Source organism: Lampetra fluviatilis, chromosome 43, assembly GCF_964198595.1.
Source record: "Lampetra fluviatilis chromosome 43, kcLamFluv1.1, whole genome shotgun sequence".
NCBI lineage: Eukaryota > Metazoa > Chordata > Hyperoartia > Petromyzontiformes > Petromyzontidae > Lampetra > Lampetra fluviatilis.
Genome location: NC_136317.1, coordinates 8,147,111 through 8,166,804, shown reverse-complemented (window position 1 = coordinate 8,166,804; position 19,694 = coordinate 8,147,111). Strand labels below are relative to the sequence as shown.

General features: G+C 59.1%; 1 protein-coding gene across 11 annotated transcripts in view; it reads left to right on the top strand.

The window, feature by feature from the left end:
- Positions 1–19,694, top strand: part of LOC144947087 (uncharacterized) — a 67,647-nt gene that overhangs the window by 17,687 nt on the left and 30,266 nt on the right. For 7 of the 11 annotated variants that reach the window (XM_078876276.1, XM_078876277.1, XM_078876279.1 and 4 more), the window contains one exon: positions 4,248–8,753. The exons of 3 other annotated variants lie outside the window; for them this stretch is intronic. In XM_078876276.1, coding sequence (XP_078732402.1) covers positions 4,258–7,980 — 3,723 coding nt within the window. In that variant the 5' untranslated portion in view covers positions 4,248–4,257 and the 3' untranslated portion in view covers positions 7,981–8,753. Of the gene's footprint in view, positions 1–830; positions 1,427–4,247; positions 8,754–19,694 lie in introns of those variants that run through there. One more of the 11 variants, XM_078876281.1, reaches the window with a different exon arrangement.

The following is a 19,694-nucleotide window of genomic DNA, read 5'->3' as shown; positions in this document are numbered from 1 at the left end:
GGGCTTGTGCTCCGTGCGGACGCGTTCCTCGCAACGCGTGCGTGCGCCGTCCCGGATCTGGGCCGCGTTGATGCTTCCCCCCCCCGTCCCTCGTCGATCGACAAGCGCACCGCTGCGGTGTTTTAATCTGCGCAGGTGAAAAAATGTTCCCCACTCTCGTCTGAATGAAAAAGAAAATTTCCCAAAAAATATTTCGTACAAATTTTTTTTTTTAGACCAACGTTTTGTTATTCGTGGCTCGTCGGCCGGCGTCTGCCTGCTTGGCAGATGCGGCCGCGTTTTATCACAATGCCGCAAACGTACGAGTGTGCTCATTTCCGCTCGGTGAAATTAGTTCTTTAAGTGATTAAAAAAATCCGCGTTTGCAATGAGACGCGGCGTTTGGCCATTACCCGTTGTGGAGCGAACGTCGCGGGCGCTCGCCGGGCGCACGCCAACCGAACGCGCGCGTGTTTCCTGATGCGCAATCATCTTCTTTTTCCTCTTTTCCTCCACCCACACGTGTACAGTGCCGCGCTGCTAAGTTGACACCGTCGGTGAAACCTCCCCTGCGTACTCTGGTGACCGCTGGCCCGAATCGCACGCCGTGAATTATTTCCGCCGCTCGCTCCGCCGCGCTCGTTTTTCTGCCCGTCGCTCGTCCGCCGATTTTTTTCCGTGAATTTTCCCAGCAAAATTGTTTTGATGCCGTGGTGCGTAGCTACTGCCGCTGCCGCCGTTGGCGAGCGGTCCGTCGGTCGGATCGCCGAGCAGGGGTAATTAAGCGAAACGCATTTAACTAATTAATGATATCAAACTCTCCATTTGGCAGAATGTGCTTTATAATTTATAAGTGGTGGAACGGCATTTGGGGGGGGAGGGGGGGGCCACATCTGGGGAAATTAGCTTTTGTCCGCGGATCCTGCGGCGAGCGAGCGGAGGTCTGCAGGGCTCGGGAAGCCGCTCGCCTCGAGCGCACGGAGACAAAATGGTGGTGGGCTGTAGGAAGCGCGTGGCTCCAGAGCGCTGCCCCGACTGTTTTTCACCGAATTGTAAAAATATTCCTCTCGATGTGCGCGGCAGAGGGCCGCCGCGGGAGCTCTTCCGATCGCCCCCCCCCCCCCCCACTGCGGCCACGAAGGGTGACGGTGCACGCGTGTGGCACGCGTGTCACGCAACGATGACGATCGGGGCGCCGTGTGGCGATTTATTTGTAATCCCAACAGTGGTCAACGGCTAAAAACAAGCGGGGGGTGCTGGGAACCCCCTCCGCCCGCTTCTCGTCGTCGACGGTGCCTGCGGCGGCACTCACTACCGTCTCTGTTTGCGTTCCGCCGGAACACTCGGCGGCTTCGCCGAGGGAGGGAAGCGGCAGTGTTGGAACCCGTGGGCGAGCTCCGACCTCGTGAGTTGGCGTGGTCTCTCTCGGCCCCGTCGCTGGTCGCAGGTGCGGTGGCCTCCCAGGGTGTGGCTGTGGCGGCGCGTTGCGTGGAATTCGATTTTTTTTTATGGTATCGCGGGGCGGGGGAGGCAGGACGGGAGCATCGTTGCCGTCGGCCGTGAACCCGTCCTGGGGCCTCCGTTGCTTAAACCCCGTCGGGAACTCTGTGTGGCGAACGTGCCGCGCTCGTGACCTCCTAACCTGTCGGCTCGTGAGCGCCCATTAAAACGTAAAGTCTCCCTCGAGGGAGATCTGCGACACGAAGGAACGTAAATTAACGTGAACAAACGGCCGACATCACGAGCCCGACGATCCGTATGAACCTTAAACAACAAGTGCCCAACGGCGAGTGACGGACGGGGCACATGTGAACGTGCGGGGTGCTCGCCCGGCGCCTCGCGGCACATGCAGGTGAGCGCCGCGCCGAATCGGACGCCGTCGATGGCCGCGACGTCGATCCCGCGCGCGTCCGTGTTTTGCGCGGCGCTCTGTGCCGCGCCGGCCTCGCGGCCGTGCATGTTCCGCCCGAGCGCTGAGCCGGCCACCTCTCGCAAGCCCGGTCGGGGGAAATGTCGACGGGCGCTGCCGTTAACCCGCGGCCCTCGCGGGCGGTTCGCCGGCTTGGCGCACGCGCCGAGACGCGCGGGGGGCCGGCGGGTGGCTGGGGACGACGGCGGCGTCCGCGGGCACGGACCTTGGCACCCAGGAAGGGTTAATGCGACCGCGCCGGAACGGGACGTCGCTGTTCGGCTTGCAGACCGCTCGGACTGCTCCCTCGCCCGCTCGATTGCCGTCCGCCATTTTGCGTGGCGGTGCATGGGGGCGGTGTGCCGACGTGGCCGTGGTGGCAGCTGTACGATTGCGGCGCGCCGTGTGATCTACTGTACGCCGTCGGCAAGGTAACGGCCGCGGTGAAATAGACGCCGCGTTCTCCTCGGAAGCAGCGGAGCAGGATGTGCGCCAGCTGCTTCCTTTCGCGCGTTTGGTGGTGACGCGTTCTACTACATTCGTTTGTGGTGAAATTGACTTGGCGTCGTGATATCGGCAGTATCGGCAGCTTTATCGGCAATCGAGTTTTGCATCTGCAGCCCTGATTGTGCTTACCTCGTGAAACAGCATGGTTTCCATCATCAGCAATGGTCTATTCACTGCTAGATGATAGCCTCCCCACGCCGTCGCTCATTCATTGTGAATTCAAATTTTCGTGAATTCGAATTGTAAAAGCTGTCGGTTTTTGCTCTCCTGCACATCGGTGTGCTAATTGGCACGCTTTGTTCACCTGCCAATTAGCAAGTCTTGCTCACAGACCTTACTGATTGGCTGTGGGTGTACGGCGCATTTACATTTACGCGACCCAACCCAAAATAACTTTACCCCGGAAAACATAATCACGTGCCACGCACGGACGCACGTGCCCGTGGCTTGCGTGACGCTTTCCGACACTCGATCGCCTTGACGGGCACTGAGCTCGCGGGGCTAATGCAGGCCGGCGGGGAGCGGTCGGGGCGGCTCGCGTCTCCGGGTTCTGCGCACGATGGACGTGTCCGGTGTTTTGTCGGGACGCGACCCCCGCCGCGGGGTGGGGGGGGTCGCGTTCGCGCCCAGTTGTCGTGCGGCGAGCTCGGTCACCGCGCTCCCACACCCCCTGGGAGACGCGCACACCCACTGCACACGCTGGGAAAAAAATAAATCGATGTTATGAGTGAAATAAAGTATCTGTTCGGTACGATTTAAAGGCCAGTCCTGTGTCGGTGATTACACGGGAATTGAGTGCCGGCGACGGTGAGAATCCATGGTGAGCAAAGTCCACGAGTGCCAAGCTCTGCGGTCGGGCGCCGTGGTGAGGTTGAGACCTCCCGCCGTCATCGCGGTGGTGCCGGTTGGGGGGCACTCTTGAGTCCTGGCCAAACAAACAAAGCGTGCAAACTACGGGGGGAGAGTCGAGCGCCACTCGAGGGCGGGGAAGAGGGCAGGCGCGCGTAGGGATGGCGTTGGCGCGTGCCGCGGCGCTCGCAGAGTCAGAATGTGTATTTATACTGGAGGAATCCGATGAGCTATGAAGCTCTTTTTCACAGACGTCCAGCAACTAGCAGTACAACAACACGATAGTCTTGCAAAGTACAAGAAAGGTAAACAAATCACCCAAACACATACAAGTCAAACTAAACCGTCCACGTACACGCGGTCATACGTACTTGCACACACAGGTCAAATTCGTATGTCACCTGCAAAGACATGGGGCACGCGCACGTGCGTGCACTGCCTCGCACAAGTGCTGCCCCCTCCTACTGTGTGGAGCAGGGGTCACATGAAGGGCCATCGAAGCTAGCTCTGATATCTGCTTGCAATGGGCCCTTCTCTAACGTGAGAGGTCGCACTGCTTTGCGAGAGATGGGGATGGGTATCTCGTGGCCATGTGATGCCGATAGTGCAATTATACGCAACTTAGTTGACGGAATTTTGTACGACAAAAAACCTAATTTATACACATTCGATGACAAATTTGATATACGTCAATTTGAATTTATAGGATTTTGAATCCGTGAATTATAATATTTGTGGGAAAAATCAAACAACGCGCGTTGATCGCCCCTATTTTATTGCGATCTTACTTTGGTAAATGTTTGTTGAGATGTCTGCAGGGAGCCCATTTAAGTATCGGAAAGGTAAACAAATCTCAAACTAAACAACGTTTTGTCTTGCCAGGGAAAGCCCACTGAGGTATGAACGCATTTTACAGAAGTGAACTGGCCACAAATGATAGCCCAACAACAAGTGGCTTATCGTCACGTCGGCATTGATAGCGGCGCTGTGCTGTGTACGGCAGGAGGGCCCCGATGGCGCCGCCGGGCGCCGTGATGGACGCGGAGCACCCGGGGGCCGTGCTGCGCCGCCTGGACGAGCAGCGCGGCCGCGGCACCTTCTGCGACGTCACCATCATCGTCGGCGACCACAAGTTCCGGGCGCACCGCAACGTGCTGGCCGCCTCCAGCCCCTACTTCAGCGAGCTGCTCTTCGCCAGGGGCGCGGAGAGCGGCGGCGCCGGCGCCAACCGGGTGCTGGAGATCTCCTTCGTGAGGGCCGAAGTGTTTGCCGAGATCCTGAACTTCATCTACAGCTCGAAGCTCAGCACGGAGCGCGGCGCCGGCGGCGGCGACGACGCCGCCCTGTCGGAGCTCGTCAGCTCCGGGGAGAAACTCGGCATGCGCTTCCTGGCCGGCCTGGAGAAATCTCCGGGCTCCCCCGAGAGGCGCGAGACGCCGGTGCCGGCCCCGCCCGCCGCCGAGACGCCTCGGGCGCCACGGCCGGCGCCCGCCGTCAAGAAGGAGCTCTCGGAGAAAGAAGCGCTGGAGGCGAGCGACGGACCCCGAATCCTGAGCTCTTACTCCATCCCCCAGATGGAGAAGGCGGCCGCGGCGGCCAAGGCGGCGGTGCGGGAGGCGCGGCGGGAGAACTGCCCGGCGCCGGCGGCGGCGCCAGTCCCCGCGCCGCCCGCTACGCCGTCGAGCTGCTCGCTGTACGACGTGCACTCGGTGCTGGCGGACGCTTTCCTGATGGCGCTGGAGCACTCGTACGCCATGCCACCCGAGCCCCTGCGGGCGATGCTGAACGCGCGCTGCCAGGGCCGCCGGGGCACCGCCCCCCCCCCGGGGAGGCCGTGTCGCGTCCCCGACGCGCCGCGGCCGCTCTTCGGCTGCGGCCGCTGCCCCCGGACGTTTGACGGCGCGGACAGCCTGCGGGTGCACGAGAGGAGCCATAGGAGCTTCCTGGTGCAGTGCGATCACTGCAGGAGGCCCTTCCTGAGCGAGCGGCTGCTCAGGGCCCACACGTGCCTCCTGCGGCCCCCGCCGCCGCCCCTGCCGCCCCTGCCGCCGCCCGTGAGCGTCACGGCCGAAACACCGTCATCGTGCGCCGTCGTCAAACTCGTCCTGCCCGTCGCTCGGCCGCGCGTCGCCGTCCCCGCCCCCGTCGCCAGCGACGACGACGACGACGGCGACGGGCCTCCTCCGTGCGTGCGGCCCCCGGTGCCGGGCGCCGAGCGTGATTACGGCGAGCCGGAGGCGGAGACCCGGGGAGTCTACAACAAGAGCGGGAGCAAGGCGGTGTTCTCCGGCACGCTACGGCGCAGGCGGCCGTCGCTCGAGCCGGACCACTACGCGCGCGTCGTCGAAGGGCAGGTCCTCTACTTCTGCTCCGTGTGCGACCGCTCGTACGTGCAGCTCACCAGCCTCAAGCGCCACTCGAACGTTCACTCGTGGACCAAGCAGTACCCGTGCCGCTACTGCGAGCGCGTGTTCGCGCTGGCCGAGTACCGCACCAAGCACGAGATCTGGCACACGGGCGAGCGCCGCTACCAGTGCATCTTCTGCAGCGAGGCCTTCCTCACGTACCACTTCCTCAAGACGCACCAGCGCACGCAGCACGGCGTCAACCCCTGTAAGACGGCGGACGGCGGCGGCCCCGCGGCCGTGGCCCAGGACCCACTGGTGCGCTTCTACCGGCTCCTGCCGCGTCAGGTGAACAAGCGTCTCTACAGGACCTACAGGAGCCTCGACTACAGCGCCCCGCGGGCCGCCGCCGACGGCGTCGCGCCGCCCGCGGCGCCGTCGCCCTCGGCGCCGCCCGCGGGCGCCGGCCTCAAGGTCGAGGAGGACGCGGGCGGCACCGGCAGCGACGAGGCGGACGACGCCGCGGACGGGCAGATCACCGTGTCCATCGCGGACGACCGGCCGGACGAGGAGCCCTACAGTCCCGAGCCGGACCTTCGTCCGCCGAAGAAGAGGGGCCGCAAGCGGATGGTGTGGACGCGGGACGGCGGCGCCGCGGGGCGTCGCGAGCACGACGAGGACAGCGACAGCGACCAGGAGTGGAAGGACAGCAGCTGGAAGCCGTACTACTCCTACAAGCCCAAGCGCAAGGGCCCGCGGGGCCCGCGAGGGAGACGGCGCAGGCGGGGCTGGCGGGGGACGACGCGCTCCTCGGGGGCCTTCGGCTTCGGCGGCGAGGCCGAGAGTTCGGGCGGCGGCTCCGAGCCGGGCTACGCCACGCGGCGCCGGTCGGTGGAAGCGGAGGCGGCCGGCGCTGCCACGGCGGGCCGGCCGGATGCCGCGGATTCCGCGGGGGGCTTCGGCGTCGCCGCCGTCGCCGCCCGCGACGCGGAGGCGCGGGCTGCGCCGTGGGTGGGCGAAGTCGAGGGTCTCGCGGCCGGCGCGGAGCCGGACGCCCGTCAGCCGGTCCGCCTGTCGCGCGGCGACGACGGCGACGGCGGCGGCAGTCGATGGTTTCCGGTCGAGAATGCCACGCGCGACGAGGCGGACTCTGGGAAGGCTGCCGCTGCGCACGGCTTTTACACCGTGGACGGGAGGGGAGTGCGGAGGTCCGCGGAAGACATTGCCATCGCCGAAAAGCTGCTGCAGATGGGGGAGCTCACGCCGCTCACGCCGCCGCCGCCGCGGCCGCCGCCGCCGCCGCCTCCTGCGCCGAGGCCGGCCTACCTGGACCCGCAGGACGGGAACGACGTCCTGCTGGACTTGACGTTTGGCAAACATCGCGTCGCGCACTGCGACCCCGGCCCCGCCCGGCCGTTCTGGGCAGACGCGGGCAATGCCAAACGCGCCTTTGAAACGCCAAACGACAACCTCGGCTATTTCGGCGCCGTCGCCTCCGGCCGCGGGGAGGACGAGTGCCGCGGCCTGGACCTCAGCACGAGCAAGGAGCACGTGGACGGCTGCGGGCTGGACGGCATCCCCAGCCCGTGCAGCAGCGACGAAGAGGACTGCGCGCCGGCGTCCGCCGTCGACCGCGCGCCGTCGTCGCGCCTGGTCAAGGGGATGTACCCCTGCGTCTACTGCGACAAGGTGTTCCCCTTCCGCTGCCGGTGGATGAAGCACCAGCTGGCCGACCACAACGGCAAGACGTTGAACCAGCAGATGCTCTCCAGCTCCGCCGCCAAGGAGAACTGCGACGACGCTCCCGGCGACGGCGCGGACGGGCGACGCGGAGGCGGGCGGTGGGGAGGGGCGGCGGAGCAGCGGCCGTGGGAGCCGGGCGCGAGGCCGGACTCGGACGGCGCTGGCCCCGGGGGCGGCCGGACGGGCGACGAGCGGGGCGAGTTCAAGTGCTTCTACTGCCCGCGGGTGCTGCGCACGCTGGCGTCGCGCTCGGCGCACCACACCTGGCACCGTCGGTGGCTGAAGGCCGCGGAGCGGCGCGCCAAGTTCTGCCCGCCGCCCCGCGCCGACGACCCGGCCGACCGGCGCCACCGGTACCCGCCGTGCTCCAACGCGTTCGACGCGGCGGACTCGCCGGCCGCGCGCCGCCGCCGGCGCGAGCGGCGGCCGGCGCCTCCCGCGGACCCGGCGGGGCCCTCGCGGGGGTGGGGCGGCGCTCCGCACGGGGCGAAGTTCCGCTGCTGCTGCTGCCCCCGCGTGCTCAAGACGGCGGCGGCGAGGGCGCTGCACCAGAAGAGTCACGGGATGACGGCGTCGCCCCCCAGCCGCGTCCGGCACGTGGCCGCGGCGGCGGCGGCGCCGGCGCCGGCGTACGAACAGGCGCTGTGACGGCACTTGGCGCCGGCCGCGGCCCCTCTCCTCCGTTGTCCAGGCCCCCGCGGGAGGGATGCATGCGCTCGTGTCATTGGCGAATTCCCCTTTTTGGGACGGCCGCGTGTCTTGCTCTGCTTCCACGGGTTTCCGCGTTGCTCGATTCGGTTTCCTCGCGTGCGCGGGAGGAGTCACGTGACTCCAGATTTTTGTACGGTCTGAACACACCACAGACGCTCGCTAATAGCACTTGCTCCAGCAGCCCGCAAGGCTGCACCGGAGGTCTTTGTTTATTGATGTGCACCCACACGGGCTCCAACTAAAGCAAGTTATGTCTCAACGCCTCGCCTTCTAAGATGACTTTGTTCGACGAGTCACCGGTCGGCAGGCTCCCTGCTGCGTGCGCGTCACGCGTGTGTGTGGCGTGTTGTGTGTACGGCGCGTGTGTGCGTTTGTGTCGATCTTGGGGGAGGGCGCTAGCGTAGCGGTCAGCGCGCGGATCTATGAACCCGGCGGCCAGGGTTTTATTCCCGCTCACGGCCAACACCGGTAACGATTATTGGAACTGCTCCTGGGCCTCCCCTAGGTCAACTCGGCCTCAAATGAGTACCTGGGGCAGTGTGTGAACGTCGCCACGAGGGAGACGAAGGCAGGGTGCTGGACGCCCACCCCCTCGTGTGCCGTGCCGGCCTACACAGGTGCTGCTCGCTAACAGCACTTTCCCCACAACCGTCTGTCGAGGCTGGGTCCGGTCAGCGTGTGGCGTGAGTGAAGAGGATAGCCCCCCCCCCCCCAGCAGACATCGCCCTCTCCAGTGGGACAGAGTGTCCTCGTCGCTGCGAGGAGGCATTTTGCGCGGCCTGGCCCCCTCGCGTTCTTTGCCGTCTCCTGTCCCCACCGCCACCCCCTCCATCGCCCCCCCCGCCTTACCGGTGAGGCCCCGCAGTCGAATCGCGCGGAAACCCTCGCGGCCCAAATCGCCCTCGGCCGTCGGCGGAGGGGACCGGCGGGGGCCGGGCAAAACTATTTTGACGACGGTCGCGTTTTTGTGAATCTGCTTCGGCTGCGAGTATCGTCGGCACGATGCCGCGCGGTGCCGCAGGTGCCGGACGGAGAGTGCTCGGCGTTCCGGCAGGCCGCACAAATGTCGAGCCTTGCCCTGGGGCGGCTGTCGCCCTCCTCGGTGACGCGTGGACACGCACGGGCGGATTGACGGCGGTTGTTGTCGTTCGCGTGGTGAAGACGCGCAAGCCCTCGGTTGTAATTATTTTTGTTTCTCCGCACCGGATGCTGTCCGTTTAATATTGGATCAGTTTTTTGTTTGTCCAACGGCAGTTTTCTTGCCGTTGGTATTTAATTTGTTGACATCTAACCGTGAGTTAAATATTTAATAAAAACACAAAGGATGTGGTTTTTTTGGACAGGTTTGCAAAATGTCCTTTTCCCATATCGTAGGGACCATCACGACGCACGTTTCGCGCCCGCACGGTGGTCATTTGCTGTTGTTGAACAATTGAGGGAGAAACACGGGAAATAAAGACGAACATGAAAACTCAAAAACGTGCACTCCACTCGTCGTGTTCTCCGTGTATCTTCCGACTGCGGTGTGGCCTCGTGGAGGAGCTGGGGTTGGGCCGCGTCTGAGTGGGTGTAGCCACCGCATGCCTAAACAGCTTTTGTTCGGCCGGATCGAGGGGGCTAAACGGGCGCGGCACGGGCTAGAGAAGAGATGGAGTGATGTGGTACAGGAGGACGTGGAGCTGAGTGGACTTGCCGATGACTGGTACCAGCGGTGTCAAGATCGGCCTCAGTGGAGGAGGCTCGTGAAGGACGCTACTGGGCAGTTGGAGGCAGTCGCCCTCCAACAACAACGGAGGGCGGAGGAGCGACGCTCACAACAACGAGCGGAGCGCCGGGTGGCTAAAGCACAGCAAGTTGGCACAGTAGGGGGCACAGGTGGTGCATCAGCCAGTCATCTCGGTCAGTCGACCCGTGGCACCTGCTGGGTCTGCCCCGTGACCTCCTGCCAGCGGGCGTTCGACACTTCACGTGGCCTCAAGGTGCACATGGCCTGGCACAAGCGTCGTGGTGACGTCACCGCCACTTAGTGGCGAATGGCGGTTGTTGTTGTAGTGGGGAGCGGTGGTGCAGTGGCTAGCGCGCTGCGCTTCGAACCCGGTGACTCCGGTTCGATTCCTGATCACGGCCAACATCGGCGGCATATTTGAGCCGGTCCTGGGCGTCCCGAAAGTCGGTTCGGCCTTAAATGTGTAAACATCACTGGGGAGACAAAGGCGGTCGGTCGGTTGCTGGCCGTCCACCCCCTCGTGTGCCGTGCCGGCCTTTCCTGGGTGCTACTCGCTAACAGCACTTGCCCCAGCAGTTTGTTAAGGCTGTACGGGGTGATATGTGTCATTATCTTTGCACTGAAGAGTGGGCCTCCCAGCCGTGTGCAGAATAGGGCCCCAACGTGACTACGTGGCCCGTCTCACGTGGCCTGCTCTCAAGACTGGCCAACCAGGGTCACGCAAACACAAGCAACCTGTGGTGTCGCACGCGCATGCAGATGATGTCAACACAAATCCACGCGGGTGAATTTAAGATTGTCGTGATAAAAATCAACGTTAAACCAACGAACAACCGTTGCAACTGAACCTCTGCGAATTGCAGTGAGGCTATTGGGGAATTGCAAATTCGAGGTTCGTCATCACGGTGACCTCTGGGTGACCCAATTGCACCGAGATCGGCCCGGGAGCAACGGGAAGATTTGGAATTGGTGGCCCACTTTGTCATGGTCCAACACCCCTCGTCACCGCGGGAGAAATCGGCGTGGGGCCAGCGTGAAGCTCTCGCTCCCTCTGGTGGCCGCGGCTCGGGGAGCCACGGGCTTCGTGTCTGAAACATCCTCCATAATCATCCCTCCTTAACGCCATGCGCTCTCTTCTGATCCGCAGCCACCCTTCTAAACGGTTCAATGCTTTCCTGCTGCTCGGTCAGCAGTTTACATCCCCTACACAGCCAGTGGTGGAAATTCCACATTCCAATGGCGGGGGTTAGCCCATAGAGCAACCACACATTTCTCATTTTGTTTATCTTTATCAACCCCGGAGGGATGATGGGCTAACCCCCCCGTGCCACACCGCGAACCCGCCACACCTATAGCACCTGGCCAGCTCTGTGGTCACCCACCCAGGTACTCGCCCGCGCTCTAACCCACCTGCTTCGCTTGCAGAGGGTGAACCGTGCCGCAGGCCACGCCGTGGTGAGGGCGCCGAGTCGTCGTGGCCTGGTTCTCTGCTGCCCTCTGCTGGTCAGGCAGAGGCACCTGCAGAGGCCGCGGGGCTCGCCCCGTGGGGGTTCGCCCTCTGCCGGGGATGTGAGCGCTGTGCATGGATGCCCGGCCTTGTTGCAGGGTAACTGGGCAAAGGCGCGGCACTGCAACGTCTCGCTCACGGACCCTGCTGGTGGAAGGGCCTCCACTCGAAGGGAGTGGAGGCCCTTCCACGGGTGCTTTGGGGAGCTCTCCCATCATGATGGAAAGTAGTACATCGTCTCCCATCTTGGCAATGTGGGTATTATATTCTTGGTTCTTTCGGTAAAGTCATGTAAAGTTACCGAATGAACCAAGAATATAATTCCCTGCAGTCAAGAAAGCTTTAAATAAAAATTTTGTGGATATTGATGGAAAGTAGAACATCGTTTCCCGACATGGGAAGGCAGCTCATTTTTTATTCTGCCTACAAGGGAAAATGTCCGCTCACCCTGGCAGTTTGTCACTGGCAAAGTTAGAAAAATCCGAAGTGCCACGAAAACATTGGGGAACACTGACTGCAGATTAAGTGCCTGCAACGTCTCAAGCAATTTAGTTGGGCACTTCTCATCCTCTGTGTCAGACATGAAAGACTTGAATTGAATGAGTTCGTTGGAAAAGTTAATGTCCAGGTCTGATGGATATGCAGCGGAGAGTGCATTTACCTTTTCCACTATGACATCACTTTTAGACACCTGATCTTACATAAACAGAACTCCAAAGAGACTGGTCATATGCTTGTAAGCATCCAAGCGATATCCAAGGCATGCCACTAGCTTATCAATGACCATATAACATGTTTCTATTACTGGTGTAATAAACGACTCTCAGGCTTTCTTGGTCTCCGTTGTCGTTTATTTAGGTTCTTCGTATCGCACCCCGCTGGTCCTCGGCCGGACCCGCACCGCCTCCGCCGCGCGCCCCGCGAACGCTCCGTGTGCCCCGCACACTCTTGCCAGCCACACCGCTCACTCCGTGTGCCCCGCACACTCCGCTAGTCACTCACTAGCCACGTGTGCCCCACACACTCCGCTAGTCGCTCACTAGCCACGTGTGCCCCGCACACTCTGCTAGCCCCTCACACACCGCTAGCCCCGTCTACCCCACTCACTAGCCACGTGGCAGATGGCGCCGATCCACCACGTGGCAGATGGTGCCATCTCCCGCACTGCCCAGCGTGGCTTTCCCTATTCTCGCTCTGTTCCAACCCCCGATCTCTTCCGGCTCTCTCCCTATATCCTTCCCATCACGTGACCCTGACTCCTCCTTCCCGTACTGCCCCCGTCTCCGCCCCCCGTTCACTTCGTCTCCCATTGGAGCCGAGGTGAGCAGTGGCTCCTCCCACACGCTCCGTGTGATTGGCGCGGAGGCCAGCAACCACCCCGTTTATGCTCGCATTACATGACCCCCCCCCCCCCCCCCGATGAAAAAGCCAACCGTCCCCGGCTGCAGTAGAACAATAATAATGCGAGCAACAACATGACAATCAGGAATCACCCCAGACACAACGGAGATTATAACAACAGCACAATTAACGAAAGGGGAGGGATCAGGATCCGGTACGGAACACCGGCCTGTCCTCCGCGCAACAAGCAAGAAGAATTAAGGAATGGAAAGCAATGCACAACAACGGTAACCGACACGCAAGAACGGCCGACTCGCATAAACCAGGAATGCCGTGTCTTAGAGCGTGTCCATGTTGCTGGTCCATCCGCCTGGCTCAAGTCCAACTTCCGAGAACAACTGGTAGAGCAGGAGTGACGAACAGGTGCTCCACTCCCCCTTCAAGTTCACATCCGGTTAGCACAATCGGTAACACCCAGTGTCGCATGTCGTACACGACAGCCACCCGGCCCCAGGGTAGTGGAGATGATCTAAATCCGCCCCGTGTAAGGAGAACCGCAATAAATACCCAAAAATAGACGCGATGGATGCCCCAGTATTTACATATTAACTAAAAAAGATATTATTTACACATGACAACAAATTTTTATTTTCCTGCTCTTGCCCATCAGCAGTCCTCCCTTGAGGACCAGCACAGACATCTCACATACACAGCATCTATCCACTGTCACTCTCAACACAGCCCTCAGCCGCACACCCTCGCGTGGAGAGAGCCATGCTCCCCAGCGGTAACATTTAACTCGCCTTCACCCTCACCGTGGTCGTTCAACCACAGCAACGTCCATTGGCCATACACTCGGCCAGTGCAATTTCGGGGACGAGACAATGGCACATCGCAACAACTCGGCCACGCTCCATCCCGTACTATCCCATCACCAATGGACACACCCCAGCATCTTATAGTCTGACGCTTTACAGACAAAGGAAGGTTCATCCCTTGGCAAGGCCAGACCTCATCGACCCCCCCACGGGGCAATGTTCCCTTATACATTCAATAATGTCATAACCCAGAGCGGAATAAGTCCGCGGCCCTTCCCGCTGGAGGACCTGCAAGGGGAATCCCCGCCCCATGCTAGCCAGATCTCCCCGTTCGCTGCCACGTAACGCAACCTCTACTTCTGAATTCCGTGAGCCCCCGGCCCACCAGGTTCACAGTCTGCCACCGCATGACGGAACCCCGACTCCCCGAGCCATATGAGCACACGTCCCATTAGTTTGAGACATACCACGGAGTGTCTCGCCTCCGGGCTGTCTGGTCAGCCATCGGCCATAGGCCGATGTGACCACAACTCGTGCATCACCCACTCAACAATGGCAGGCGTATACTGGTGAAATATTTGCCCCAGAATAGAACCCAGCCAGCATCTCTGTCCTAAAATGCTGGTGCAATGACACGCCCCCCCCCCTCAGTCAGACACGGGCCACTATGCTCCTGTTACCCTGACAGGTGCCAACACGCCAGCATTGCGCACAACACGCAACGCACGCACACAAGTTAGAGCGCAACACGAGAGTCAAGGGATGATATCCATAACCGCATCCCCGCGGCTCCACGTGTATACTTAAAATGGCGGCGGCACGCGCGAAGCGCCCCACCGAGGCTTGTTCCCCGTGCGCTCAAAATGGCGGCCCCCTGCGCCAAGCGCATCCCTGCGATTTCCCGCGCTAGCCAAAATGGCGGCCCAATGTGCGACCACTTCGGCAGTTTTTCCCGTGCGCGCACCCCAGCTGCCCCTCGCTGGGAGTCACAGCACACATGCAATCTCGTGTGCACGAACACCCATACAACCAAATTTGAGGGTCCCCCACGAATTGACCAATTTCCGAACAGGTACGCACAACTAATACAATCCCGAACCCAATGGTCAAAACAATGCACCGCACTCCGTATCCATACAGAAAGACAGTCTATACAGTACGTACAGTCAGCATATCGCGATTATAAGCAGCAAAGTTCCACACAGGTCGTACTTCATGCACAATCGCAAGCAGAGCTGCAGGCAAACAACACACCGTTAACCCAGTCGCACCGTGCAGCAAAAAAAAATCATCAAAATAAACACGTCGCACACGGCAGCCCATGGGATGGTAACAGCGCGGGACACTCGACGCAACCAAATTAATAATTAACTTCGCCATCAAGATAACATCTCCATGCCGCAACGCATAAACACTATTTGACACCGAGCAAACAAGCAGATAGCGCGTCCATCCTCAACACACACACACACACAGCCCGAACCGCGCTCCGCATGCTCGAGACATAACAACCAATCGCCCCCCGGCACGCGCTAGATGGGTGAGGTGTGTGTTAGGGCCGGGTGCACATCGTCACGACTCGCCCGGGGCTGCAGCGAGCAGAGGACGGCAGGGTGGTGACTTGAGATGCCTCGCAGAACTCGGACGGTGAGCGCGGCGTCCTCCCTTGACTGCTCCGGTGTCTCGCACACGAGCCAGGATGGGGGTGCTCCCGCCCCGGCAGCAGCAGCGTCGTCGTCCTCTCCTTGCGGCTCCTTCCCGCAAAACAGCTGCTCAGCAGCAGGATGCGCACCACGCGGCGCCTCCGAGATGGCAGCGCACGGCCGCCTCTCCGTCGCGATGTTCAAGATGGCGTCTCCATGCGGCAGGGGCAAGATGGCGGCTTCCCGCCGTTCGTCCCCGACCACACCCAAGATGGCGGCGTCTTGCCGCGTGTCGGAGAGGGCGGGAAGCGTCGCACAGGCCCCAATGGCGGACGGCTCGGCCCCACTCGAAGGCTCCCCCCTAGAAGGCCTGCCCCGTGGCTGATCCGGCATCGTCGCTGGCGCCATCACGGTGACTAAATGCAGCAGAACGGCCCGCAGCGAATCAAGTTGGGCTGCCACGTGTCGCCAGCCGTCCTCGGCGACCATTGACGCAGACGGCCCGGCCGCCCCGATAACATCTTGCACTCCTAGCGTGTTGCTCGTCGCCACTTCGCCCACGCCTTCCATGGTCGGGCCCGCCACCGCCGGAGGAAGATCCTCTTCGTCTTCTGAAGATGGTGCAGGTATATACTTTTTTTTTAGATGTTTCGACATCTCGTTCCACTTCTGACTCCAGTGTAATAACTGACTCTGTTAGGCTTTCTTGGTCTCCGTTGTCGTTTATTTAGGTTTTTCGTATCGCACCCCACTGGTCCTCGGCCGGACCAGTGCCGCCTCTGCCGCGCGCCCCGCGAACGCTCCGTGTGGCCCGCACTCGCTGGTGGCCACTCCGCTCTCTCTGTGTGCCCCGCACACTCTGCCAGCCACACCGCTTGCTCAGTGTGCCCCGCACACTCCGCTAGTCACTCACTAGCCACGTGTGCCCCGCACACTCTGCTAGTCACTCACTAGCCACGTGTGCCCCGCACACTCTGCTAGTCACTCACTAGCCACGTGTGCCCCGCACACTCTGCTAGTCACTCACTAGCCACGTGTGCCCCGCACACTCTGCTAGCCCCTCACACACCGCTAGCCCCGTCTACCCCACTCACTAGCCACGTGGCAGATGGCGCCGATCCACTACGTGGCAGATGGCGCCATCTCCCGCACTGCCCAGCGTGGCTTCCCCTATTCTCGCTCCGTTCCAACCCCCGATCTCTTCCGGCTCTCTCCCTATATCCTTCCCATCACGTGACCCTGACTCCTCCTTCCCGTACTGCCCCCATCTCCGCCCCCCGTTCACCTCGTCTCCCATTGGAGCCAAGGTGAGCAGTGGCTCCTCCCACACGCTCCGTGTGATTGGCGCGGAGGCCAGCAACCACCCCGTTTATGCTCGCATTACACTGGTAGTAACCTCCTGGTTACACCAGCCCACAGGGGATTATTGTGTCCGTCCGTTGTGCAGGGAGGAGCTGGGTGGGGAGGGAGGGGCTGGGTACGGAGGGTGGGGCTTGATGGGGAAGGGAGGGGAGGGTGGGGAGGGTGGGGAGGGGCTGAGTGGGGAGGTTTGGGAGGGGCTGGGTGGGGAGGGGCTGCTCACCCCGTGGCGCCCTTAACACGTTCCTTCGGAGTGGGCAGGTAGGAACTTGGTTGGACAGCGCGGCGTTCAGGGGGGGGGGCAGTTGGATGAGTGGGCATGTTTACCCCCCACCCTCCCCGACATCGTCAACCAACAAATAATCCTTGGTGGGCAGTGTGGAACCTGTTGTTCCTACCTGTATAACACTCTAGGTAACTAAGACTCACATACACTCACTCTCACACTCTCAGACTCACACACACACACTCACTTTCAGACTCACACACACTCACTCTCAGACTCACACACACACTCACTCTCACACACACACTCACAGTCTCAGACTCACACACTCACGCTCACACTCCCAGACTCACACAGACACTCACTCTCACACTCTCAGACTCACACTCACATCTCAGACTCACACACACACCCACTCACACTCACACGTGGCCCTGCTCGGCGGTCGATGGGGGGGGGGGTGCATGGGTGGGCTGCATTCCGATGCACGACAGACAAATAATCCCTGGTGGGCAGTGTCAAACCTGTTGTTCCTACCTGTATCAACGTTTAACCTACTCACGCCGGCTTGTGCCCGCCCTTACAGTCGGGCATATTTGCGGAATACACCACGCCGCCGTTGACCCTGGCCATTGACCGAGCAACCCAACGTTACTACCAGCTCCCTCCGCAGGAATGTGTTTTGAACTTCTCCCTCCCCTCAAGTGTCACACCTGGCTCTGAGCTCTCATCTGCAAATGTTTTGCGTTTCCTCTTTCGCTGAAGATCGTGGTTATATGACGGAGAGATACCTGTCACATTTAAGGCTGCCATTCCCCCATCAGTGTGTGGATGAAGAACAAAATGTGTACAGTGACTGCAACATGTTCAAAAACTCGTCAACCTCTGGGCTACTGCCGTCTAAGGTGTTAACACCAACTTAGTTAAGTGAATGCGCTGCGCAAGGCACAGACTCTATCAGAGTTTTTTTTGTTTCAGGTGGGCCTGTAGCCCATGGTATTTTCCTGACATGTTGCTTGCATTGTCACATGACTGACCTCTACAGTTTGAGAGGTCCAACTCAAGGCCCTCCAACCATCAAAGTCACACGGTTTGCGACAACTTTTCCCAGTGTGGCTCTCAGTTGGCTCAAAGCGCAGGAATATGAACGTTAATTGGGCCCCATGTGACAGGTCTGGGGTGGATTCAACAGTTATTGAAAAATATTTGGCATCCCGAATCTCTCTTTGGTTCTTTCGGTAAAGTCACGTATAAAGATAAAATAATAAATTAAATAATAGCATACTACGACGTTTCGATTGCAACACAAGCAATCATCGTCAGGTATAAAAGAGATAGCAACAAAAATCTAACCAGAAAACTATAGACAGACATATAAGCAGACAGATATCACAAAGATACACAGAGAGAGAACACGCATCGGCACAAAGAGAGAGATCGTCTCTGTGACGAGGCCTTAAAAATGATGATGATTGCTTGTGTTGCAATCGAAACGTCGTAGTATGCTATTATTTAATTTATTATTTTATCTTTATACGTGACTTTACCGAAAGAACCAAAGAGTAATCCCTGCAGTCACGAAAGCTCCAAATTAAGTGTATCCCGAATCTCATCTGCTATTGTTTGGCAAGTGTTCTGACCCATTAGCTCAATGAGTTCTTCACATTGTCGATGACAAACAGGACGCTGTGCCTCTTCCTTTTCCGCCAAACTTTTTAACATGTTCAGCTAAGAATGGGTAAAATTGTGATAGCAATTCTAGGATGCCAAGGAAATTACTGTTATGGGTTGACCATATCCCTTCATCATCTCCCCTAAACGCAAGTCCTCTTTCACCCAAGAACTTGATCACGGCTACAACTCTTTTCAAAATGTCCCTCCAGTATTTACGTTCCCCACCAAGTTGCTGCGTGAGACCTGCATCTATAGCACTGCCCTTTGTGCGCTGGTGCAAGGCAAGCGTGCATGATCTGTGTTCTGCACTCTCTTCGTGTCCCCCTATTATTTCAGAGTGCTTCCAGTCACTAAACCCCTGACTAAAGCCACCGATCTTGCTGGAGAACAGTTTGCATGCAAAACAGTACACACACTGTCTAGAAACATTCTGCCCATTTGGCAATTTACAGTTCAGAAGTTCATTGTTGAATCTTCTAGTTCTTCCACCAAGCGCTCTATCTCGGACTGAAGCTGGGTATTTTTCAGTGCGGTTTTGGAAGGGGACTGCTCCTCTTTCAATCAGCACCGACTTAACAATGTCACTGGAAGTGCTTTGCCATAATGCTGGGTCAGTGACCTCATAGCACCAGGAATGGCTTGGTTGCTGTTTTGATTCTTGTGAACTGCCCAACTGCTCCTGAGGTGGAAATGATGGTTCTTGTATACCATCAGCTGTTGAGGGTTCGCCTTCAAAGGATGGCTCTGGGGGAGTGACAACATTACTGGAAACTGAACTAGTGCTAGTTCCGTCATCACAGCTGACAATAGTGCTGCTGTCGTCATTGTTACTATCGGAGGGGTTTTGAAAGAAGTTGGCAATGAGTGGAACACTTTGAATCAAAACTGCATCTCTTGCCTCCTTTTCTTTTTGGCTTTCCTTTTGAAAGCACCACTATTCCAACGTTTGTAGTCCATATTTCAGAACTAGTATGCTATTTATATGAATATATTTATAGCATTTCTCAATACTTATTACATAATAATTGAATTCATGTATATTAATAATGACAACACCCTTCAAATACTGTTGTTGGAAAATACAATCAAGTGGTAGTATTTTATAGTCTACTCGTACCTAAAGGCAGCTTTGAGTAGATCAAGGAAAACAATAGAAAAGCACATAAAATAAAATAACCCTAACCTTTTAAAAAGGCTGCTGTTTTAGGAAAAGATGAAAAAAGTATTTGAATATATTTACTGTGGTTTACCAAGCAAGAAAACAGGCATCTGTCTGTGGCTTTTCCTACCAAGAAATGTCTTTAATACCTGCCTGGCACAGAGAGATAACTTGTCTTCATTGGCTGAACAACCAACA